This window comes from Phyllostomus hastatus, unplaced genomic scaffold (assembly GCF_019186645.2).
Source record: "Phyllostomus hastatus isolate PE091 unplaced genomic scaffold, TTU_PhHast_1.1 phas_contig_80, whole genome shotgun sequence".
Classification (NCBI taxonomy): Eukaryota; Metazoa; Chordata; class Mammalia; order Chiroptera; family Phyllostomidae; genus Phyllostomus; species Phyllostomus hastatus.
Genome location: NW_025333960.1, coordinates 22326386 through 22353122, shown reverse-complemented (window position 1 = coordinate 22353122; position 26737 = coordinate 22326386). Strand labels below are relative to the sequence as shown.

At 37.4% G+C, this 26737-nt stretch overlaps 1 protein-coding gene across 2 annotated transcripts in view; it reads left to right on the top strand.

Annotated features, from left to right (window-relative positions):
- Window positions 1-2076, top strand: part of SS18 (SS18 subunit of BAF chromatin remodeling complex) — a 66703-nt gene extending 64627 nt beyond the window's left edge. For both annotated transcript variants that reach the window (XM_045849860.1, XM_045849859.1), the window contains one exon: window positions 291-2076. In XM_045849860.1, coding sequence (XP_045705816.1) covers window positions 291-317 — 27 coding nt within the window. In that variant the 3' untranslated portion in view covers window positions 318-2076. The remainder of the gene's footprint in view (window positions 1-290) is intronic.
- The last annotated feature ends 24661 nt before the right edge of the window (window positions 2077-26737 follow it).

The following is a 26737-nucleotide window of genomic DNA, read 5'->3' as shown; positions in this document are numbered from 1 at the left end:
TTCTTACTCATTCTTGCCCAAATCAGTTCAAAAAAATTCACCAAATGTTAAAATTTCTACTGTGTGACAGGTATTATTCTATGCTCAAAGACTCTGAAATACATTTGCAAATGCATGTAGTATTGAATAAATTATAGAGGTACAATGCACCTAAATATATAACAATTTTTGTTTGTTTTAAATGCAGTTGCTTTTGTAATATGACAGTATTAAGTTTTATTTATAATTTTCTGTGCCAAACTATTTGATCAAACTATTATCTAATTGTATTTTAAAATTTATTTTTTTAGGGACAGTATGGAAATTACCAGCAGTGAAAAAGTACTTACATTCCAATAGCCAGTATCTATTAGCAGCCATATTATCACCTCAGCACTGTGGACACCTCCCTGTGAAGAGATCCTTCCATTCCATCTAGTTTTTGGAAAAACCTTGTGGCTAAGTGGCTGTTTCTTCAGTAAGCAGCATTTGTGGCTTAGTTGTTTAAAAGGCTTTAGTAGCTCAAAAATACTCTTAATTTCACATTTCTACTCTAGATGGCAACATTGGACAGAAAATACGACATAACCAATTTGCAATGAATTTGGAACTGTGTTTCAAATGGACTGTTACAGACTGAAAGGTGTGAACAGCTTTGTATGTTTATGAAGGTTAAGGGAATGTAATACTTTTCCACAGATTCTTTTGTAAGGGGAAGAGGGAAATGTACACTTTTTACAGTAGCAATATTTTGTATATTATGTTTATTTCATGTGGTAAATATGCAAGGCGGTACACTACGTATTGGACAGAATCAGAAATCCTCTGTTAATGTGGATTGGAACATGGTGTATGCTTGACTGTGTTGGTCTCAAAATGGTGTACTATAAAGGTGGAGGTGAGGGAGAAGATAAAGCACACCATGTGTCCACTGTTAGTGTTCTCTAGAGGAAATTCAGATCCCTTTTATCTGTCAGATAATCAGGGGCACTGTGATAGAGTTTTGAGTAAAAACACATTTTTTAAAGCTTTCAAATTTTGTGGTTTAAAACCTTTTTATAGGGATCATTTATAATACAGTTTTAAAATGTGAGGCAATAAGAATTACTTCATGTTGAATCTGAAGAATCTTGGTAACAGTTTCAAGTAAATGAAATGGTAATTCTCTCCTAAAATAGCAATAAGTGAAAATGGAAGTGTTAATTTTACCTTGTTTGAGTAATCAGGGAAGTTAGTAAGTAATATCCAAATATTTTTAAAACAATATCAAAGAAGAGTCAACATTGATTAATTTTATTTTTAACATTAGAAGTTTAATTGGTTTATATAATAGAATAATTCGGGAGACTTACAAATCTTTATTTCAACTTTCTTAACTGGAAATAATACCATTTATAAAGGGACACTTTTAACTTTTCCCCTTTTTTATGTTGGTTAATATAACACAAAAGAATGTTTAGAAAAATGCTTATTGATGAGGTTAATTATGATCTGTATTAAAAGCAGAGAGGCTGCATTCTAGATCACTTTGTTCATTAGCATCACATATTTAGTCATGTTTGACACTGTCTTGTGCCTGATTATTTTAACTCAATTCAGGGATATTGCGTTAGACAGGAAATCATGCATTGAGAAGTTTATAACCACAATTATTTAAGCGTAATCTGAAAACATCTAGCCCAAAGGTAAGTTGCTATTTTCATAGCCGTTGCCTATGCCCAGGGAATAAAATGTATTCTCTATAATTGAATTGGTTTTTCCCACTTCTAACTGGAAACAAAACAGAGGGGGTGCCATTAATTTGAATAAGCAAAACATACTGTTCTCAACATACTGTAATCAAAAGGAGGAGTTTCACTGTGTCTGTGTGTATGTATGAAAGAGAGTGTGTGTGTTTTAAGGGCAGAATAGTTTTTTTTTTCCCCTTCAACTTGGTCAGTAGAAAATGGACATCAAGTATGAACAGATAAAGCATGGACAGCCTTGTTGTGATTGAAATGCTTAGAGGTTCTGTGCCAATTTTCCACCACTGTGTACTTCGTTGCTATTTAAAACTGTATCAACTCTAACGGAAGAATAAATTATTTGTGATTTTAATTTTCTCATTTGTTTCTTTAAATTAGATCTCTTTGACTGTCTTGTTTCATCTGGAGACTATGCTGTGGGTATTTTATATAAGTTAGTCCAGTATAAGCAGACTATATTTGTATTCTAGGACTTTATCAAAATTCTCTTGCCATGCCCAAGTTAATTAGAATTAACTGTTCAGTAATCAGCATGTTGTGTGGGCTGTTTGTTACAGAATTCTTTCTCTGAAAATGAAGTCCATGAGGCTATAATCAAGATGACTGAATTAGATAAATGAGTTGAGGAGACAAAATTGTACTAAACCCAACCTGGTCTAGATACGTTATCTCATTTGAAATAAGCTCAACTGACATTAAGAAATAATTTGTCTTGCCAACCCATCTTCTGTTGTCTTACTCTCCTTTTAATGGAAACTAAAATTGCAATTTTAATAAGCAGAATTTCCTCCAGGACTTTCTTCCTGGAGACTAGTGCATTTGCAAGGTTTAATTGTTTTATAACAGTCTTACTTCGTAAAAGTTTTTAATTGGTGGTGACAAAAATTACTTACTCCTTTGTTACCTAGGAAGAATTTACCAGCACCTTTCCACCACATTTGTCATTTCCCATATAGACTATATATTCTAAAAATAAAATTTTATTTTATCAAAATGTATATTATTATGAAGAAGAAATTGTTCTAGCATCCCATACAATCCCAGAAGCAATATATTACTAAGACAAATGCAGGGTGGTTATTGATTAACACTTAAAAATATTTAATTGTGCTAGTTTAGTTGTTTGGGAATATGTTGTATTATTTTGAAGAGTTGTGGTGACACATTGTTTTTTGTTTCGTTTTCAATTTTTTAATGGAATTTTCAAATGTACACCTAAGTGGAGAGAATGGTATAATGAGCCCATGTGCCAGTAACCAACTTGCCTGCTTAGCATCGCATGGCCAATCTTGTGTTGTCTGTACTGTGGCCCCCAAACTGAAGAATACACTATGTTCTTTAATTATTGCAGTAAGTATCTTTAAAAGACAAGTACTCTTTTAAAAAACACCATGGTACGTAAGGACTCGTCCTGTTACTGAAATTTTGTATTTTCAGTGTTAACAGTGAATTAGAAGCCATCTGAGAAATTGTATGAATTAATCACTGTGTTTTATTTTAAATAGTCATTCATGTTAGTTAAGACATTAGTAAAAATAGATTATACAGAAAGCAAACATTCTCCATAATTTTATTTCTTAAAGATAGCAATACTTTAAAGGTTTGATATATTTCTTCCGACTACAGTTTATACACAGAAGCTAACATGTGAGGTCTGTCCAGAAGGTATCCAGCCATGTAATATGAAACATAGAGAGATTTATTGAAGGTACGAGATATAAGAAATATTGTCCATATGACAATGACTCCTCAGTCCCCTTCAAAGTAGGCACCTTGAGACCTCACACAGTTCTCCTAATCACCGTCTGCTGCTGCATAGTATTTTCCTGAATCTCACTGATGGTCTGAAATCTCTTCCCTTTCAAAGGTGATTTTAGTTTTGGGAAAAGCCAGAAGTTTCATGGAGCCAAGTCTGGGCTGCAGGGGAGCTGAGCTACCTGGGTGATACGATGTTTCACCAAAAAATTCTACATGATATGTGATGCATGAGTTTGGTGCATTGTCATGATGAAGCTGCCAATCACCAGTTTCCCATAGCTGTGGCCTTCTGTATCATCTGAATAGTTTCTGTGGAGGAATATTTAAGCTTAAGGCAGAATGTGATGCAGATTCATTGCTTTACTCATTTAGTAATTTTGAGTGTGACGGCCACACAGTACACATGCTCACTCAATGGTGTCTTTCCACCCCCACTAATACAGTTAAGTCATCATTGTTCACGCATACACATTCCAGTTCACTCTCCTTGGCTGCCAGGTTATCATCAATGTGATGCAAACCAATCTTGTTATATTAACAATGGCTGGATTTTTCTGGGCAGACCTCACACACAGTCATTTGTCTCCTGTATATTGTACATCTTTTCATCCTGTTCATTATTTTTTAACTTTGGCATATGATGTATGATGTATATCTACTGTATTAAAGTTTTAAGATTTTATATAGTCAAAATTTTATAGTTTGTTGCAACCTCCCTACTTAAAAATTTATAAAAATATTCTCGTATTTGCTTACATTTTTAAAAAATTTGTACATGGTATGATTTAGAGCCTTAGTTTTTTTCTACGTGGATAGAGTTTTATATCATTTATTGAATAAAGCAATTATTTGAGATATCACCTTATTCTGTTTATTTTGAACATTAATTACACTTAAAGCATGTTTGATTTGTGCTATTTCAAAGACTAGTTGGATTCATTTAAGTATAACTTCATTTAATCAACATAAAGTTGTGAGTTTTTTCCCTTTAGCAAAGTGTTTTTTAATAGGTGAGAATTAACTGCAAAGGGTATAAACAGTGACTGGCTTCTTAATAGAGAATTAGTGAAATGTAATTTATATAGAATGACTAGAGCATGTTGGAGATTATTGTTTGTTGAAGGTTTCAAGCTCTTTAAATTGTGTGAACCCTACCGAATATCTCCATACTTGCCCCAAAATATCTCAATTTGATTACTACCAAAAAATTAAATCAATAACAAATCATTTTATCATTTAGAACTCTTAAATTTCAGAAACAGACAATGCAAAATACTTTGTATTAATTCAGTAAAAGCCTATGAATAGTGTGATCCTGTAATTTATTGCTTTTTCTGGGAAACTTGAGAATCATAAGTGGACATTACATACACAAAAACACACACATACATGTATATACATATACATGCATGTATATGTGTATGTGTATGTGTATTATACAGTTGTGTCTATATGTGGATAAATGTGTATATACTTTTTAATTTTATTTTTTTTCCTGATAGGGAGCCATAGTTTAAGAATTTAGATACATGAGTGATGCATTTGTGTTTGCAAAGGCTGTAATCTTTTATTGTGATAATATACTGTGAAGTTTCTTGTGAAACAGTACATTAAAAATAATTATTTGAAGCTAAAATAGATGAGTAAAGCAATTCTGAATATCTTGAGAGATTTTCATTATTTTTAATCTGTTAAGAAATACTGATTATTCCCCAATATTAACCTCTTTTAAGAATAATCTCCCAAATTTTGGGTGTGCACATGGCTGCCTACCTAGTTACTACATTTTATAACCTCTTTTGCAGTAAAATGTGTGGTGATGTGACTGTAAGTTCAATCAGTGAGATGTGTACTAGAATAATGTATGCGGCTACTAGATCACATCCTTAAAAGTGTGCTTCATTTTCTGTTTACCAAGGGCTGGAACATGATACACTAGTGGTGAACTTTGTTCTTGTAGATTGGAAAAATATTCTAGAGAATGGCAGTGCAATCTCAAAAGTCCCTTGAATTGCTTCATGAAGTCCAGTCTTGTGCTGCCTATCAGCTTGGACTTGGACATGACAGAAATAGCACTTCTGTTTTATTAAGGTCTTATATGTTACAGCAGCAAAGCCTGTACTCTATTGTTAAGAGTCACATTGTGGAGAGCCAGTTCATACTACCCTATGACATATTCTGTATGGAGTCATCTTTTTTAGGAATGACAAGTTAGTGTATTGTATGTGTAATGTACTTCATAATTATTCAGTTCATATTCCTGACTAATGAAGTAGGACAAAATTCTTTATTTTCCTATAAGAGCATCCTTTTCCATCACTTGAATGAATTGGCTACTGTGTTTAGTAACAATTTAGTTCATTTAAAAAATTGGTAAAAATATACTTAGTATTTATCATCTTTTTGTCATCTGTATAGTTAAAAATTGTATAAGTAACATGTTTTCTAAGTACTCCTTTTGAGAATTACGTTAGGTAGGACTTCATAAAATCTCTTAGGTTTATAACTTTATTTTGGCTTCTATCACCTTAATTTGTTCTTTGGAATTTTTCTTATTTGCTTTCTTGCTGTTTTCTTAGTTTTCTGACTTTCACTATAAGAAGTTTGTACTTTGATTCTAGTTTCTTGCCAACTTTTCTTTTTGGTGGAAAAAAAAAGATGTACTAAAAGCATTTTGATTTTACACATATAGTGGCTTTTATTCAGCCTAGGTCAATATAAAGAATTTTGTATCTACAAGAAGTATATCTATATTAGCTATGGAAGGGTATTTTGGAATAATGATTGTTTGTCATATATTATTTAATACACATCAATTTTTAAAAATTCTTCAGAACTGATATTAGTAGTTCAACATACTGTTTATAGCTATCATGGATTTTATATTCTATTAATATGACTGTACTAGGGAATTATTTCTGTTAATGCTTAGTAGTAATAAATTAAGAGCAAGGAAGTGTGACTGTGGCTAGTTTTCAGTACAGATATCAGTCTGTCCATGGAAATCCTATTTTCTGTTCAGTAATTTCAGTATTCCATTTCTTCCCAAGATTTTGCTTCACAGCAAGGTTTCATACTTCCAGCTCTCCGTGTTAGTGCTCAGTCCTCATTCCCACATAAACACAACCATTTTGAAAACATGAACTGATATTAATTACCCCCTTGGCACCAAAAAGTCAGGATTTCCTGATGCGGCACGCTAATGTAAAATGCATTAGTGCAGACGCTGGCTCCGAGGGGTAATACTCTCTAAATAAACACAGCGATGTTTTTCTTTATTCACGATTCTCAGGCTATTCTGAAAGTCATTCATCCTCCATACCCCCCAAAAAAGCATTTTGAATTTTAATAAGTTGTAACTGGATTTTCAAAGAAAGAATTGAATTGCAAGCTACAAATCAATAACACTTTTTGGTTTTTTGAAATAAAATCTACCTATATTAAATGTCTTTGTACCATAATTTGCAATGGTCTGCTGGAAGATAACATCAGACTAGTTCAGCCAGTGAGATGTGAGCTATGTTTAATTATTAGTATCACTAAAAGTCTCATTTTTGACTTGGGATTTTTTTTTTGGAAATAGAAAATGGGCAAGGAGGCTGGCGATTTATGGCCAGAAGGAATGTGTATGGGGTTTTCTGGTTTGTTTTGGGGTGTGTGTCTGTGTGTGTGTGTGAACATTCCATGTAGACCTGTGGTCAAGAAGGCCATTATTTTATGCTCTGATTCTCCCTCTTGAAACACATACTACTGCTACTAGATAAAAATAAAAGAATCAAGCCAAAGAGCCAGCTTCAAACAAGGTTGAGCATCTCTGTGCAACAAAAATGGAGCAAAAAATAAATTAGTGAGTGATGCTGAAAGCACAGGCCTTCCAGGTTAAGTCTAGAAGCTGGCAGTGGTACATGAGAAATTGGCTTCTCAGAAAGCAATAGAAACTAAAAATATTACACAAGATTGGATATGGGGACCAGGTTTACTGCTTGAAGTCAGAGGCTAGAATGTAACTCTGCCCGACTGTTCCTACTGAGGCCTAAAAAAGCTTGTTCCTGATTACCACTACCTAGAACCTTGTTTTGAGAAAGCTGAAGATAATGATGCTAGGAAATGCCTCTTTATCTGGAGCTGAACCAAGGTATTCTGAAGTTTGGTATTTATAGGTTTATAATATTCCTAAAATAACCAGTGTAGGGAAGTTCTCAAAGATTTGGTTCTGGACTCCACATAAGGGTCCAGGGGTAGAAGGGGAAGTACAGAAGGGAAAAAAAAAAGGGTGGGGAAGAGAGAGAGAGGGAAAAAAAAAGACAGTAAAACCTCCTACTTTAAGCTCATGAACTAAAATTTTAAAATACGTCAACAAAATCACTTGACAGAACATGTATTTCCACCACATAAAATTAATTCTGTAGAACAGTCTGACATTTAAAATGAATGTTGGGTGGCTGGTTAGCTCAGTTGGTTAGAGCGTGGTATTATTAATAAAATTATGAATGTTTAGGATGCTCAAGGAAATTGATTAATTCACATAGATCCTCAAATAGATACGAAATAACAAAAACATGGAGAAGTAAAACAGGTGTAAAAATTAACCAAAATCTTACATGTGAAGAACAGTCATTGCAACAAGCCCGACTGGCAGAAACACAGTCTGGACACAGTTAAAGAAATTTTTGAATTAGATAGTAGTCTAAGAAATTGTCTCATATCAAAGTACAAAGGAACAAAGAGATTTTAAAAAAATATGAACATTTAAGAGAGATGGAAATGAATTCAGTGTTTTAATAAGGTAGTTCCAGAAGGAAAAGGAGGGATTGGTAGAAAAAGCAATACATTCGAAGGTGAAAGAAAGAAAAGCTGAACATTTTCCACAATTGATTCTGTGAATACTCAGACTGTAAATTCACACCGAATTCAATCAGGACAAAGCAAAATGAATCCATATCCAGATACACTATGATGGTATTCGGAAAGAAATCTAAAATTTAACTACTTGAGAGAAAAGGTACATTACCTATAAAGAAAGAAAATTTAGACAGGAGGATTTTCTGCAACCATTGAAAGTGGATTGAGGTACTGAGGGAAAATAAGTCAATCTGAATGTTATGCCAGTTACACTATATTTCTATAGTGAAGGCAAAATAAAAAGTTTTCAGATTTACAAAGACCAGGAGAGTTTGTCACCCGAAGATGTATTTCAGCAAAAGTAAATATCCAGAAGAGGGTGTAGGATGTATAAAAGAATAGAGATTATGTAATATCTGTCACATAAAATTTACAGTAAATATCACTTATTTGGGTGCAAAAAAAAAGTAAAAATGATAGTTTGATTGCATCATGACCTCAATTCTTTACCTTTCCCTGAGTTCATACCTTTTGCCAACTGATTTTGCAGTTTCTTTCCCTGAAGAGGCAGAGTTAACTTTTCTGCCCCGTGATTCTGAGTTTGGCTATGCCGCTTGCTTTGGCCAGTGGGATGTTAGCAGATGTGACTGACATACAATAGAATCTTATGAAAACACTGCCTCTACTCTGTACCTCTGCCTTTGCCACGGAAAACTGCCCAGGCTAACCTGCTGAAGGAGTGTGAGGCATATGAGGCAAAACCACATCAGCACAACTGACACGAGCTGACTTCCAGGGAGGATCAGTAGAGCCACCGAGCCAACCGGCCAGTTGACCACAGGTGTGTAAGCAAATCTAATCCAGGGGAGCTAGACTGCAGGCAGGCTCTGAAGCTAATTGCATGCTTATTGTTGTACGTCACTGATTTTTGAGTTCTCTGTTACGCAGCATTAAGTAGGTAGTGGATACAACGAGATACAAGTAAAGACGCATGGTGAATCAATAAAGCGTGCTAAGGGACTTTCGTGGTCAGGAGAACAGACTGAAAAGCGTTAGACTTTTTTTGGAAATTTTAGGTGAAGTTGTAAGAGTAATATTAAAAGTGTTAGTATAAAAAGTGTAAGGGTCAACATTAAAAAATTAATGCAGTTCAGAAATTTAGAACCAGAAAAGAGGGAGGGAGAGGGAAAAGGGAGAAGATGTAGACAAAATGTAAGAATCCAATGAAAGGAAGGGAGGAAGAAAAAAGTGGAATAAATCACAAAAAAAGATGATAAGAATTGTATCCAGGTATGTCAGTAGTTACAATAAATGTAAACAGTTAAAACTTATATTAAAATACATTAAATTGGGAGGAAACTCAACTATTATTAAGAGATCACTAAAACAAAATATAACAAGTAGAAAATAGATGCAGGTATATATATATTAATATCAGTAGAATTTAAAGCAAAAGCAGTAACGAAAATGGAGGATCCTAAGTAATAAGTAGAAAAGCTATTTACAATATAATAACTTTGGAGTACAAAAGCAAAAATGGAGAATTACAAGCAAAAATGTGAAACTCCAAAACCATAGTGAAAGAATTTTAAGTTATTTTTAGCAGAAGCTCAGTTCAGAGTAAAGAACCATTCTATGTAATAAAAGTATAACACCAGCCCCATAGGTGATTTAAAATTTATTAGTAGCTACATTGAAATTAGAGATGGTAACTGTTTTAATATATTTTACTTAACCCACTATATGGAAAATGCTATGTCAATATTTAGAAAATTTGTGAGACAGTATATATTCTTTTTTTTTATATTGAATCTTAGAAATCTAGTTATTATTTCATACAGTTCATCATTAGTCACATTTCAAATGCTCAGTAGCCACAACTGGTCAGTGGCTACCATACTGGATAGACCTGATGCAGAAAATCTGATGGATAAAAACAATTTAAAAAATTTTCTATACATGATAGTATACATTATTTCAAGTACATGTATACTTGTACATGACAGAGTATACATTATTGCAAGTACAAGTGATGTTTCCAAAATTAACCTAATACTAATCTATAAAAGTCTGATCATGGTTTAAAGAATCACTGTTATATAAACAACTTTCTCTGACAACAGGAGCATGTGCTACTGAGGGTAAAAATTATTAATAAAATGTATTAATACATTTATTAATAAATAGGGGTTAAAGAGAAAATCTGGAAATTTCTTTTTAAAGATTTTATTTATTTATTTTTAGAGAGAGAAGGGAGGGAGGGGAGACAGAGAGAGAGAGAGAGAGAGAGAGAGAGAGAGAGAGAGAGAAACATCAATGTGCGGTTGCTGGGGGTTATGGCCTGCAACCCAGGAATGTACCCTGGCTGGGAATCGAACCTGGGACACTTTGGTTCCCAGCCTGCGCTCAATCCACTGAGCTATGCCAGCCAGGGCTCAAAATCTGGAAATTTTAAGAAATAACTAAACTACAATAAAAGTTCTCATCAAAAATTGTGAGATGCTGATATAACAGTTCTTAAAAGTAAATTAATAGTCAAATACTTTTATATAAAAACAAAAGATGGAAAATAAATTTAACTCAGGAATATTGATGAGTTAAAATTTAAGTGCAGATAAAAAATGTAAGGAAGGACTTTGAAGGCAATAATAAAGTTAAGAGAGTAAATTTAAAAAGAGCATTACCAAAAAGAATCAAATTTGTTTTTTGAATAAATAAAAGGTAAAAGTTGACCAAAAATAAAATATTAAGACACAAGTAAGCTATTCTAGAAAGCAAAAGAAGAAAAAGACTAAATATGACATACATTTCAAATTTTAAAAGTGTGCCATGAAAGAACTGGATAGCAAACCTTACATTTTACATTCATAGGAAATAATATAAATAGGCGTGACATAGGATGTGGTCTCTGGCCCTTTTAGGAGCCATGACTAGGTTTAATTGAGACAAGTTTTTAATCACTGGCAGCTCATGTATAAGTTTCCTCAGTTCCCAAAGGTAGTCATTGTCAGCCCCTGAAGGCAGGGACTTTGTTTTGTCTTGCTGGCCACTCAGTGCCTGGAATGATACCCAGTGTAGAAGGAGAGTTCTGGAAATTTTGGTTGAAAGAAAGCATATGGGGAATGTTGGTTATGAATTAAGATGTATGCAGAAATTTAGGATTTATATATTGTAAATGAATTTAAAAAACCCAATTGATTAGTGACTTTAAACACAGGTCCACGATACCTTCTCCACAATTCTATAATTCTGACCCGTCCTGAGGTCATCCAGCTGCAAAATCTGGCCTGACCTATGGTGAGGTTACTTATAGTCTGTCTTTATCTGACTCAGATTCCCTTAGAGTGTCCTGTCATATACTGTATATGCACATATCTGGCCCTAGGAGTTTTGGATAAGGGATTGTGAGCCTGTGTAAATGTCTATACTGAATCCATGTAATAGAAGAGTAGATTTCATATTTAAGTAAGCCAAGGGTAGTTTGGCTGGTCATACTAGTGATTTATTAATAAGTTAAAGCATTGCAATAATTTATGGTTAAAAATAGTAAGCATAGGGAAACTGTACTGCTTCTCTTTATTAATAAAAAAAAGGTCTCCTTGAGGGAGTGAGTTTTGTATGAGAGCACAGACGAAAGAGCGATGACACTGATGACAACATTCTTCTATTTTGGTCTCTGTTGTCCTCTATTCTGTGCCCAGAGCAAAACCATTAGGAAGGATTCTACAACTTGCTGGAAGAAATATGTGCTATTTTGCTCCTTCGTCAATGTAGCCAACTGTATGATACATATAATGACCTCCCATCACGAACTTCTTCAGCCTTCCCTCTTCACGTCTCATGATCTTGGCTGCATTCCCATTCTACTGCACAATGCTCCTGTTTCCCAGTGTTTCTTCTTCCTCCCTCTGTGCCACCCTTCCCAAACATTGTTACATTTCAAGTGGCTTTCCTTACTGTATAATTCACTCAGCAATGTTCAGTCAAGCTGCTTGTTAATCCTGTTTCCTTTATCAACAGTTTAAGCCTTCTAAGCATTTCCAACTTCATCTAGTAGCCAGTTTCTTTACATGAGGGGTGCAGGGCTTCTGGCCTGGCATATGTAATTATTAGTAATAATTTCTCTTCTATGAAAAATAGGTAGCAAAAGCACCTTAGTAATCATGTGTGGGACCTGGACACTCATATTTGGGCTGATGTATCAATAAGTTTGACATAGCAGAGCAAGGAAGATGTATAAAAATTCAGGCTGAAAAGGGTAAGCCATATTATATCACTTCTTATTTGGAAATGCAGATCTAAAATTATCTTCAGAAAGAAATACTACCTCCTAGGTTGAACTAAATATACTGTGTTTCATCTCATCTAATTACATCGCTTTAACTTCACTCCCTTTGTGCCCTTAAGGTTGGGTTGGGGAAAAGTCTTAGCAGCTGCTTCCTTAACAAACCCTGTTTAGGTGGGTTAACACCTTATTTGGAATGTGTTTTGAACTTCAGCTTAAAGTAAGACCAAAATGTTCTACTTTAATAAACTAGATTTCCAACCTCTCCCGAGTGCTCAGCAAAAATTAATTCTCTATAAATGTTGAATGAATGAACCAATGATCTCTTAAATGAATAGATAACTTTCATTCTTCATGATTGCCTTTTGGTATCATTCCATATCCTTGGCCACTCCCTCCTTCTTCCATCACTCTTCCCCCTGGGTGCCCTTCATCGCCCTCTGCGGCCTCCATTTTTACTTCCTCACTGGCTTTTTCTCATCTTCTCCCCATCTTCACTTTTTACTGCCTGCCCTTTAAATGTGGGTTTCCTCCAGGGTTTCATCCTCACCACCTCCTCTTACTGTTTTATTGAATATATTCTCCCTGGGGGAATTCCACTTGTATCCCGGGTTTGACTACTGCCTGTGCACTTGATGCCCCAGCCCAGACACCTACACTTCACGCTGAACCAGCGGCGTGCCGCAGCCACCTCACACCAGCTCATGAGAGCCCATAATGTTGAATTTGCAGGAGTTTTGTGTGCCAGTTACTTAAGGTGCTATTACTAAAATTTTGTGAATTTACAATTAAATATATTAAAAATAAAAGTAATGTTGAAAACTCATTATTTTCTAACAATTTTGCTATGTTTTTCTGATTATCAATGCTCTTGAGGTAGTGTATTTCTTGTATTTGTATTTTGGAAATACAGTTGACCCTGGAAAAACACAGGTTTGAACTGTATGAGTCTATTTATATACAGATTTTTTTCAGTAAATACTGTAAATCTATGTTCTCATGATTTTCTTAATATTTTCTCTAGCTTTATTTATTATAAGAATACAGTATGTGCTACATACAGTATATGAAATATGTTGTTTATGCTATCAAGTCAATAGTAACTATTTCCTTCCTATCCCAGATCAACCCTTCCTAGAGATAACTACTGTTAATAATTAGATACATAGTTTTCACAAATCCACAGGCACATTTGGAATTTATTTCCAAAGTAAATTGAGGTCTGTCCAGAAAAAGTTCAGCCATTATTAACATAATGAGAATGGTTTGCATGACATTGTTGGTACCTGGCAGTCAAGGAGGGTGGACTGGAATGTGCATGTGTGAACAGTGATGACTTCACTGTACTAGTCAATGGCACGGGAGACACTGTTGAGTGAGCATGTGTACTGTGTGGCTGTCACATTCAAAATGACAAAGCGAGTAGAGCAATGAATCGGCATCAGATTTTGTGTGAACCTTGAACATTCCTCCATGGAAACTATTCAGATGATTCAGAAGGCCACAGCTATGGGCAACTGGTGATTGGCAGCTTCATCATGACAACATATCTGCTCATGTGTCACATTTCATGAAGAGTTTTTTGGTGAAATATCGAATTCCAGGTGACTCAGCCCCCCGCAGCCCAGATTTGGTGCTCTGTGACTTTTGGCTTTCCTAAAAACTAAAATCACCTTTGAAAGGGAAGAGATTTCAGCTTGTCAGTGAGATTCAGGAAAATACGACGAGGCAGCTGATGGTGATTGGGAGAACTGTATGAGGTCCCCAGGTGCCTACTTTGAAGGGGACTGAGGTGTCATTGTCCTATGTACAATGTTTCCTGTGTCTTGTATCTTCTTCAATAAATGTCTCTGTTTTTCATATTATATGGCTGGATACCTTCTGGACAGACCTTGTATGTATAAATGTATATGTAAATGTTATATATAATATTCTGGTATTTAACCTGCTATTTTTCAGTCAATGTGGCTTGAGTATATTAACATGATTAGTTTTGCCTTTTTTAGAATTACTTAATATTCCATGGTATAGAAGCACCATTACTTACTGAACAAATTTCCCATTGAAGAGAATTTAAGTAGGTTCAACTTTTTTGTTATAAATGATGAAACATTCTATGTATAACTTATTTTGTATTTAGCTAATTATTTTAGATCACTTTCTAGAATTGGAATTCCTAAGTTAAAAGATATGATATTTTTACATACTAGTTAACTGATACACATTGCCAGACAACTTTCCAAAAACTTGCATAAACTTACTCCCTAGCCAACAGTGTGGAAGAGTACTTATTTCTTTACCAACACAGAGTTTTATCAATATTTCTATCTGATTAAAGTTACATTTTAAGAAATATTTGTAATAATCCTGGTGATAAAATATGAAAATTTATACCAAGACCATTGAAATTGAAGATGGAAAATATTCTCTGAGTAGGTTTAGTTCAAAAATGTGTTTAGTAATTAACTTTTTGAGAGCCTGTTAGGAGTTTGTTGAGTTGATTAAGATGGTGTAGAAATCCCAGGACTGCTTTCTTCATTTCTCATTTAGCTTCACACTCTATGGAGGTGAAATTCACCTTTATGGTTGACGACAGTAACATGGTAGAACCCAGTTTAAGAGTTTGCTTGTGATATGCAGAAATGGCACTCTCAAACCTTCCAGTATATGGGGAAGGCTTCTCAAAGAAGCTAAGTTCTCCATATTCTAGAGCCATTATAAAATTTTTTTTTTAAGATTTTATTTTTATTTATTTTTAGAGAGGGAAGGGAGGGAGAGAGAGAGAGAAACATCAATGTGCGGTTGCTGGGGGCTGTGGCCTGCAACCCAGGCATGTACCCTGGCTGGGAATTGAACCTGCAACAGTTTGATTTGCAGCCCGAGCTCAATCCACTGAGCTACGCCAGCCAGGCCATTATAAAATTCTTTAAGTTTAAAAAGAAAATTACCTTAGATTTTTTATCAGTAAGGAGGGTAACTTAATGTTAGCTATTAGAATTACAAGTGAAAATATACATTTAGATGAAAAGGAAATTGAGAGCATCATCATTATAACAAATATTTTGTTAGAAGTTTGTTTTTGTATCTCATGTTCACCTTGATCTCTGTCACTGGACCATTTTCCCAGATATTTTTTTGTGTGTGTCTATAACTTTGAAACAAACATGATTTGAACTTTTTGGCTCAGGATCCTCATGACACGGATGTTATGTACTTCCCTGCTACCTGACTTTGGACTTGACAAAATTCCTTGCTTTGGCTAACAGAATAGGGTGGAAGTTTTACATTTGAGTTGAGATCTGTGAGGCGAACGTGTCCTGGGCAGCCCAGTGTTTCAAGGATAATGAGACACATGGACAGATTCAGCCTAGTATGTGAAGTAGCACCACCCCCAATGGTTCCTAAACTCATGAGAACAAATGCTAAGTGTTCTGTGGCACTTGTTATCATGGTTGGTTGTCATGGAGCATTGTTTTGGCAATAACTAACTGATACACAGTTTTAAAAAAGTTCTTAGTACTTCTTAAGTGTTTTCCACTGATAAATACAGCATATTTACTTCCAATAGGTTTTGTATATGATGGTTATGTCTTTATTTTGTACAGTGTTTTCGTAGATCACAGTTCAAGAGAGAATTCACCCAACTTTGTTTCCTTATATACTGGTAAAAATAAAAGCAAACTCAATTTTATTTCCCTCAAATTTCTACTTAAGTGTAAATAAACTTTGACTGTCCTTTTCATTTCCATGCTAGAGTCATGACGATGAGGAATGGATACTGAAGTTATTAAAGTGTTTCTTTTTTGCATTCAGTTTTCAGAATCCTCTTTATGTCATGCAAGTTTGAAAAATTAAAAATAACTGTACCTCCAGAGATGACTTCTGGAGAAGTATTCTTCCTTGGGATTTTCTAAGCTTATCCCACCCAAACTGGGTCATCATCCTTGCCTAATTTAAAAATCTCCCAGATCCAATGCTCCACGAAAATCAATGAGATCTCTCCTACCAGATAATCCCAGCAGCCACACATTATATTCTCTGGTCTGATTCTGCATGAATTTGATTTTATATACTCTATTGTAATAATTTATTAACTTGATAAAATCTGCTGACTCCTCATGGAAAATATTCTGTTTATATTTTATTTTTCTCTAGCTGTCTTTTTGTAGCCTTTATTATTGAGTATTTACATGAGAATAGGGCCTTTGTTTTTTAAAAGTTCATCTGTGCCTGCTGTTTATTGTCTCCCCTGAAGTCACAGCTCTCTGTTTGTGACATACATCGTGCTTTTCATATTGAAAGCACTCAGTGGATCCTGAATAATTAATCTTCTCATCGTGTCCGTGAGTTATCTGGGTGATTTGAATTAGCCTCATTTTTCTGACAGGGCAACCACAAGAGATACAGAAGGTGATCAGTTGAGGATGTCCAAGTTCATGTGTAAAGCCCTTACTTCTTTTGTACTAGAATAAGCTCCTCTCCTTGGTAACAGTTCTGCTGGTTTATTATCACGTAGATCATATCATGCCTACCTTTTCTTTGCAATATTTCCAAAGGAAAGATATATCATCGAAAAGGAAAGATGAACACTGGGCAATGAAACTTCCCAAATAAGTACTCACTCCACATACTTCTCAGGGGAACGGTTGCTGGATCATCTGTTGGTAAAGTTGGGGCAGTAGCCATATGTAACAATATATTTGCATAGACTGAGGAGCAAATTTTGACTTTAGCCTTCCTTACACATTGTTTATTTCTGAACCACAACTTGGGGGTCAATTGGCAAATAACAGTGGGAATCATAAGTAGAAGATCCAGTGTATTCACATTAGTCACTAAACTACCTTGATTTATTCAGGTTCTTTTGATTGAAATGCCCAGGTAACATTAAGAATTTGCTTACTGATTAGTGATCAATAGCTGTGATGATGAAAACATAACAAAATTTTTAAAATCTATGAGCAGTTTTTAATACTCAGTTTGGTTTCTCAGAAAAGGTTAAGTCACGTAGTTCCTGTAGATCGATGTTCAGGACCATGGGCAATGGGATGCGAGGGTCCCTTGCTCTCCTGCCCTCTGAGGTGCCCTCCACAGCTTCCTGGTCTTCTCCCTCCCCTTGATACAGCCCTTCAAGAACCTTCTCAAGGGCAGTAACCTCTGTCCCTCAGTCTTTTTCTTTTGAATCCATATTACAACCAATCTTTTTTGAATCTGTGTTATATTTTGTTTGAAGTTTTCTTATGTAAGTTATCATTACCTACTGTCTTATTCCCCTGGTAGCTTATAAATTTCTTGGGGGCAAGACTGTAATGAACTCATCTTCATATTCTCTGAGAGCCTAGGATTCCAGTGGCATTCTTCCATTCTTAGTATTTGAATAGTGTTCAATTCATTGCTAAACTAACTCATGAAAAGTAATACTTTAAAAAACATACTCCCCCCTCCTCCAGTTGGGTTCAATTTGTATGGAGAATCTAGTCTCAGAGTAAACCACATGAAGAAAACCAAACATTAACAAATAGTTTGTTATCATAGTTCTGTTTTTACAGCTTACCTAAACCAAATCCAGGATCACTGTTTTGGTGAATTTCATAGTTTTTGTAATTCATGTACTAGAAACTCCAAAAACATTTTAGTCCAAATTTTCTCTTGAAATCAGGTAGCCTCAGTGAGAAATCAGGAACTGAATGGAAGTTCTGCTTTAGTGTCATGTATAAAAAAAACATGATGGGATGTAAGTAGGGTAGAGCATGTTCTCATGTGTATTCAAGAATTAATTACAGCTCTGGCTGGGTGGCTCAGTGGGTGGGAGTATTTTCCCATACATCAGAAAGTTGCAGGTTTGATTCCTGGTCAGGGCACATATGTACCTAGGTTGCGGGTTCAATCCCCAACTGGAGTGTGTATTAGAAGCAACTAGTTGATGTTTCTCTCTCATATTGATGTTTCTTTCTTTCTAAAATCATTAAAAATATATATCCTTGGGTGAGGATTAAAAAAAAAAGAATTCCATTGCTATTCACCAATCTTTAGGAATTTGACTGTTTGTGTTACAACAGATGTAAAATTAATCCGTCTAGCTAATTAATAGTACCAGGTCTGCCTTGGTCCGTGAAAGCTTTTATATAGTTCTCCCAAAACAGGAATTATTTAAAAGGTTTCCAAAACACATTATGGATAGGCTCAGATATTGTCATTGTATCATATTCACTTGGGGGGGGCTCCACCCGCAGAGCCCCACCCTCCCACCCCCTGGCTGCCACGGATGAGAATAAGCCTACCAAGACATAATCTGCTTGGGGAGGAAAGGTGGCCAATCTCTCAAAGGAGCAGGGCCAGGAGCCTGTTTCTCTTGGGCTTTTATTGGGTTTATTTACACAAGAATTCAGGTAAAGCTCATTAATCATTGCCAGGCCGGAATGATCAAACAATAGATAACAAACTCGGAGGGCCTATTTTGAGTCAGGGTCAGATAGCTAAAGAGCTGTAGAACTTTGAGGAACAAATTTAGTTCTTCCTTGGACCCTTACCATTTAATTGAGAGCATTCTAAACAAAGCAGGTTTCACAGGATTTTACATATTCTTTCTTAGGCCTGATTGCCGGGGAACCTGCCCTTTCCAGCACAGGGCTGCACCACCCTCTGTCATTGTTTCAAGCTTAGGTGGAGCAAGGGAAGTAAGGCAGCCAAGAGATTAGGAGATTTTCTTGCAGACAACGAGGACTCAGGCTTTGTCAAAGCTGAGGGGCAAGGGTCCATCACCCCCTTTTGCTGTAGCCCCCAAAGTCCTTCCTTGGGGGCCTCCTATGTGATTGTGCCTGTCTTAGGTCATTCCTCCCTTGGGGAATCTTACCTGTTATTGGCTAACCGACCAAGCATTGGGGGCCAGTTATGGATGAAGTAAAAGGAGCAGAAGTGACCCTCCTAAACCAGGAAGATAAGCTTTTGTCTCCTTGGTGGCTGTGGTCCAACGTCACTCCCTCAGCCTTAGCCTTGTCAGGGGTTACAGCTTCTGAAACCAGGCAGGGCAGTTCCCAACATTAACTCATGTTTCTCTTGGAATCATTTTTACTTTCTCCCAGGAAACACAAGGCCATTTCCCTCCATAACTTGCCCTTCCTGGAAGGCAGTTTTTTTGGCCATTACATCAGTGCCCTCTGGGAAGGTTGGGTAGTAAGAACAATGCATTTTACCTGAGCAGCTAGCAGCTTCTCTTCGAGAAGAAGGAGCCTCTGTCGCTGGCGGGACTAAGCAGCAGGGGATGGCCCTGTTGAATTCAGAGAACACAGGTGCACCCTGATAGCCCTCGTATTGGAAGCAACATGCCTCCTCACACTCTTCTGCCTGCCCTGCCCTTTTGCTGCTAAGATAAAAATGGAGATAAATTATTTTAATAAATATTCTTGATTTCTAGTCATCTTCCAAGATTGAGCTATATAGGGAGTTGTTAATTAAACTGTTAGATGAGAATGACATTTACAATTCCTGAAATGGATTGAGAAAACCAAGACCTTTATACAATGCCTTTCACCTTGAGTAGAGGACCTTAGTGTGAATCCCAGCCTCAGTATTTTCAGAACAATCCCACCCAACAGCCAGTAAATATAAATATTGGACAAGTGAACAGTTCTGGCTCTGTTGCTTTGTGGCAATTATCCAGAACTCTCCTTGCTTGGTTTAAGTTTACATTCTCCCAAGCATCTTATTTTTCTGTCTTGTTCCTCTCTCAACTCTCAGCATTTTTTTTTTGAGAGAGAGAGAGGAAAAGGGAGGGAGAAAGGGTAGAAGAGAGTGGGAGAGAAACATTGATTGGTTGCCTCTTGCACCTGACCTGATGGGTGATGGAGCCTGCAACCCAGGCATGTGCCCTGATCCAGCAACCTTTTGTCTTATGGGAAGTTGCCCAACCAGCTGAGCCACACCAATCTGTGCTCAGCATTCTTTAGAACCTAAATCCAAACACACTTCACTCTTACTGAGTTCCTCTCTTTTACCTAAGTTATCCAGCCCTAGCACCAATCCTTGGTGGCCTGGTTTCTGCATTGGCTTGCCCAAGACCCTGTGAAGACAGAGTCACATAAATTCTCAGAGTCTCAGGTTTCCTCATGTGCAGAATGGAGCCTAAAATCTACCTCATGTGGTTTTGTGACATTAAAGCACCACGTTAGCTCATTTTGTTTAACAAACTTATTAGGTACTGCACTGGGCCCTGGCATCTACAGATGAATAAGCTACAGTTTTTTGGTGAAGACAGACAAGAAGTCATGGCTATAGGGAACAGAAAGGAAGGTGTAGGAAAGGGGGAATAGCTCAGAGGAGTGTCAGTTTATCAGCTTGGGCAAGAGAGCAGGTGCATCTGTAAAGGCTTTGAAAGAAAGTCACACTTGACCTGTGTTTCAATGCACATTTTGGAATTAGATGAGTGTGGAAAAAGCATAGGACCCATCTAGAAAAAGGGAACAGATAGGTGTTCCTTAAAGAAATGATGGCCATACCAGAGAGAGCTGGTCTCTGTGGTCCTTACCATGTGGCTTAACCTCTCTGAGCTTTAGTTGCCAAAACTAAAGAAAAATGGGTGGAGGGGCTTATTTATGATCATGAGGCATTGGTTATTGTTATTTAAGTCCTTTCCTGTTCTTGTTGTGACTGTATGCTCCTTTTGCTTATGAGAAACCCCTATTTCTCTCTGTGGGTGAGCCTCCTGAGGGAGAGTTCACTCTTCGCTTCAAGGGGAGGCACATGTCTTGGGCCTGGGCCTCATGGTGCCTTGCGTCCTCTCAGTAGTAATGGTTGGTTCAGGAATGAGCACATGAGAACCAACGAGAATCAGTTCTGAGACTTTTGAGTTAGTTTTTCATCTGGGAAGTTTTGACCCTGGAATAATATTGGGCTAGAACTTCCATACCCAACTAAATCCCACAGAATGCCAATATAAGAAAAGCAAAGCTCAGAAGTGGGAAAGGGAAACTGGACCCCGAGGTCATCACTGTGAGGCCAAGCCTGGTGCCAGTTTTACTCCTATATTCCTTTATAGAACCAAATCACATAAGCTAGTTTCTGTCCCTTGCCCTAAAACCAAAAGATGTGACTAAGATAGGTTATTTTGAGGACTGAGTGAAATAATATATGAAAGTGTCCGGTGCCATGTTTGACCCATAACAGGCCAAGAAATGCTAGCTTCTGTTATGAGCAAAGGCCAGAATGTTGAAAGCATGCAGAGCAGTCGGGGAATTGCTGGTAGGTTGCTCTGGTGGGAATGAATTGTGCTCATGGGCAAGTGGCGGGAGGGAAAAGAGAGAGGGGGAGGTCAGAAAGGCAGAAAGAAAGGCGAAAGGAAGGAAGGGAGGGAGGAAGGAAGGAATGAAGGAAGGAGGGAAGGAAGGAAGGAAGGAAAAAGAAAAGAGAAAGAAGAAAAGAAGTGCAAAATTGTGCATTTGGATTTAGCGGTCATGTGAGAAGCATCCCAGTGCTGGTGTGCAGTGTGGTGTGGTCAGATTCCAGACGGTGGAGTTGAAGAGGGAGCCTGCTGAGGAAATAAAGGCACAGACGAATCGTACAACAACCTTGACTAATTGCTTCCAGTAAAGTGTAGGGTTCAGGAAATGCATTTTTTCTCACTTAAAACTTTTCTATAAAGATGAAAGCAGGTTAAAAGGAATATGAAGCACAGGCTCAGTCCTATTAGGCAAAGTCTAGGGGAAAAGGGAATATGGGAGTGTGGACTTTACATTGATAATGTGGTTGTGAGAATGTGTTTATCTGTTTGTTGTTTATGGATTTTATAGTCATTTGCTTATTTAACAAGTATTTACTGTGTCTCTCCTTGTGCTAGACCTATTCAGAAACGGGGGACACAGGATGAACAGAAATGACAAAAATCCCTTATCTCAAGGCATCTACATCCTAGTGGTGTGAGTGTGTGTGTGCGTGCGTGCATGTGTGCGTGTGCATGCAGTGGCTCTGGAGAAAAGAAAATTAGGGAAGGAAGGTAGGGGTTTGGGAGTGGAGGGGTTGTAATTTTAAATAGGTGGCCAGGGAAGTCCCCTCTGAAAAGGTGACAGTTGAGTGACTTGAAAGAGGTGAGGAAGTGAGCCATCATGCCTTCTGCTGGAAAGACTTTTGAGGGCAGAGGAAACGTAATTGTATGAATAGCTCAGATTTTTTTTAAAACACTAGGTGGTAGAGCCATTTCCCATCTCCTTGAGTCACTCTGCAGAACCAACAGAGGGTGATACGTATGAAGCACTCTAAGAAGAAATAGTTAGAAACTGGTCATTGGGGCCACTTAGTTATTGCTTCCCCCAGTCAAGTATATGGGCCCAGTGGGATTCTGGGCCTTCAACTGACCAAAAGAGGAGGCCAGCTCACCCTGAAAAGGTCAGGATAGCAACTGTAGAGACAGGGACTAGTGAAATTTATAATATAAATTTCCCCTTCAACTTTTATGTGTGAATTTACAATTATGTTTTACTAAGTATAAATGAGGTCATTTTGCCTTTGCACAGAACCCGTTTATGAGGGAGATGTTACAAATCATCTTTTTGCATTTGCTAAATCTGGACCTAATTCCATTTTTAAGAAGTTGTGTTTGCAGAAATAGGGCACATGGAAATGAACAAATAATGAACAATAGAATATAAAACAATGCCTGAAGTCCTGGCAAATTAAAACTTTGTCAGAATTATTTATAAAATGTGCACCAGTATCCAAAAGTATTTACAATTTGCTCCATGGCTTATAAAATCTGGTGCAACCCAAACATACGTGGTAGTTCCATGAGACCTAAAACATGTTTCTGAAAGCATGTGCTCAACTCCAATGCAAAGCAAAGATCCCCATATGGTGGGATCCTAATCTTGACATGCAAAATTCTTTGTAGCTAGAGACCTTTAGAAGCATTCAAAAGAGAAGTTGAATTCTGCATGTGACTGGGTTACTCTGTAGTAAGTCTGTAAGTATAGATGAATATCCAATTTCTTATGACTCAGTGAAATTGGCACAAGGTAGGGAGTCAGGAATTCTGAATTTGGACTTGGCCAGGGTAAGGGAAGCTGGATTGTACAAAAATCAATGCAGGGAAGAAAAGTGAACAGAGATCATAAGACCCTTTGAAAATACAAAGAGTTATTGTAACACAAAACAGTCAAGTGATTTATTAATGTTTGAACAATGTAGAATCAGCTCAAGCTTTAAAAGTTCCCCAAAGTATAGCAGTGTTGGGAGGGACACCGCCGAGGGATTTTGCTGTGTCCTCCATCACACATCCTCTGCTCCTGTGGCCATTCAGGTGGTGGGAACACAATGCCATCCCTCTGTACCTCTTTGAAAACAACAATCTCACATTCATGCATCTCTTTTAAGCGGTGGCTACAAGAGCCAACTCTTGCTGCTAGCACAAGGTCTCACAAGGCTGTTAATCAAGTACTGATAGCTACTGTTCAGTCTTGGATGAATACCAATTAGAGAACTGGGGCGACCTGAGGAATGGAGAGGAGAGAGCAGTGGGGGACTGGCTTTGTTGTTTCGGGGAGGGGCTGCCAAAAAATATTACCTGGGGCGCCAGTGCTTTTCTCACCAACCCTGAGGGGCGACTGATGCGGATGGCAGGCTAATTTACAAAGTATGAAGTAGGGGATGCATCAGAAGCATCGTATTATTATTAATAAGGTTTGTTTTTCTAGGCAGTGATGGCTGAATCTTATTTGTTCTTAATTTTAGAATCAGGCAGCATTTGTCTGAACTGTTTTTGCTTGTGTTTTCTCTTATGGTATCTCCTAAAAGAGGCTGTGTGAAACTCCGGGGAAGCTTAGAAAGAAAGGTTCTGGAAATAAAAAACTTACTACATACAAAAGACAAGAATTTACCAGGGAACATTTAGGAAAACAGAATGAAGAGTTCTTCCAAGTTAAAGAACATTTCAATAGGAAAACAACCCCAATTGGAGCAGGCAGCTTAAGCCAGTAGGGCTTTCTTCAGAATGAGCTTTAATTTGCTTGAGCACATCTTTCCACTCAGCCAGTGACGTACAAATCCGGCGTGCCGTGCAGAGCGTTGGTCTCATCAGTGCCCCATCCTGTGTCCTGTGCACATCCTCCTCTGCTATCAGAAGTCTCCCAGTACCTTTGGCTGCATCTTGGGGACAGGGATTCCCAATTTGATCATAGGGTTTTATGATTGGCTATTCTATCAGAAGCAAACTTCTTGAGAACCAACTCCATAGGTGGGAGTAGGGAAGGGGAAGCAAACAATTTTCCCCCAGTTTGTTTTAGAGTTGTCTTCTACTGTCCCAGAGTGCTGCGAGCACAGCATGGCGCTGCTCAGAAAACCTGATTAGGTCCCAGAGTGCTCAGCACACAGAATTTCAAGAGGCTGGGAAATTGTTACCATTGAAAGTAGTATGAAAAATGGCCCATGTGGGGGGAAGACAAAAATTAAACTGAGATGACTAAGAAACATATTAACTAAAATTATATTTGATTTGCCATCAAGAGCTCTCTCTTCTAGATGCTTGGGAGAGTGCCTCTGCGGGGAGTTGAGAAGTGTTCACGGCCTCTTCTGAATTGATATTGCTCCCAGGGCTGATGTGCACAGCTTCGGAGCAGGGAGGGCCACAGAGACTTGTCAGTTCTCTGGGAGGCCCTTGTGATGGATCTGAGGAGAACAGGTTTGAAGAAATAAGAAAACCCATTTAGCTATAAGAAGTGTTCCTTTGTTCTTTTGTTCCTTGCATATAGTAGACATGAATAGATATTGACTGAGTAAAAGAATGTTTATTTTAACATGTTAAAATAGCGTGAAATTTGAAACCAAGTAGTGAATCTGGCCAGATATTGTTTCTCAGATGACTAGGAACACTTCACTCTGTGTGCGAATAATCAGAAGACAGCTTTGTAGAAATTTCCCTTGGATTTAAGCTTTTTGGCTCATTATTAGCTCAAGTGATTCATTATTTTGAGATTGTGGAAGCCATAGCAATACTGAAATTGCCAAGTAGAAATACAAGCAAACCTTAGGTAGCAAAGTCTTGGATTAAACATAATCATGGAGATAGCTGACAAGCAAGGAGAAGGATCTACAGAGGCTGCTTCCTGTATAAGGCAGACCTTAGCCTTTTGGTTGAGATACTAGTTTCCATAGTGATGGATTGGACTTTTCCTTCGTTAAATCTTTTTGTATCTGTATGAACTTGATGCAGTGGGCCTTGTGCATCTAGGTGTGTGTTTTTGGTTTTTCTTTTTCTTAAAGATCACGAGAGGGTATACGCCCTCATGTGTTGATGTCCTTTGCAACCTTCCAACAGAGCCATAGGGAATGGGAAACACTTCCATTGCTCTTGACAGGGTAGGATGAAAAGATGGGAACCTGAGAAGTCCAGGGAAGAAGGCCCTTGGGCTCATTCTAGGAAGGACACACTCCTGATTGACTATATCTTCAGAGGACAAATGTCACTCAACAAAGAGTTTCCTTTTGCATAAAGACTATTAGATCAAAACCAATTAAACCCAGTGAAGAAGAAAGGCAGAGTAATATCCAAAGAAGAATAACTGGAAGAAGAATAGAAAACTTCATACACTTGGGCTGCCAAGTTGCAGCAGATTGTGAGATCAGGGGAGACATATGTCAGGCATGGGGAGAAAAGCAATCCATCCTAACAGCTATTCAGGTGCAGAAAGACCAGTGTAAGAACTAAGCTGAAAATACATAGCATCAATATCTTGTTAACGTTTTTGTGAGGAGCTCAGTGAAAGCCACTCTTCTGAAAAGAAGAGAGGGGATTCCATCCTCTAGACCAGTGACTTTGGGGGAGAATTCTTGGAAGCTGTCAAATTGGAGGGTGACTTTTGGGAGTTCTGCCATATCGTGAAAGTCAGGGAAGCGATTGACAAGCGGGAAAGTAGAGAAGGGGTGGAACTGTCCTGTGACTAGTAAGCTTTGTAGTTTGGGTGCCTGGAAGACTGTAGAAAGCAAAGGTTCTAGATCAGTGCTTCTTAAACTTAAGTACATGAAGGAATCATCTGGGGATCTTGTTAAAATGTAGGCTCTGATTCAGTAGGACGTGGTAGGACTAAGATTTAGCATTTCTGACAAACACCTAGACTGTACTCAATACTCTTTCACAGTTCATACC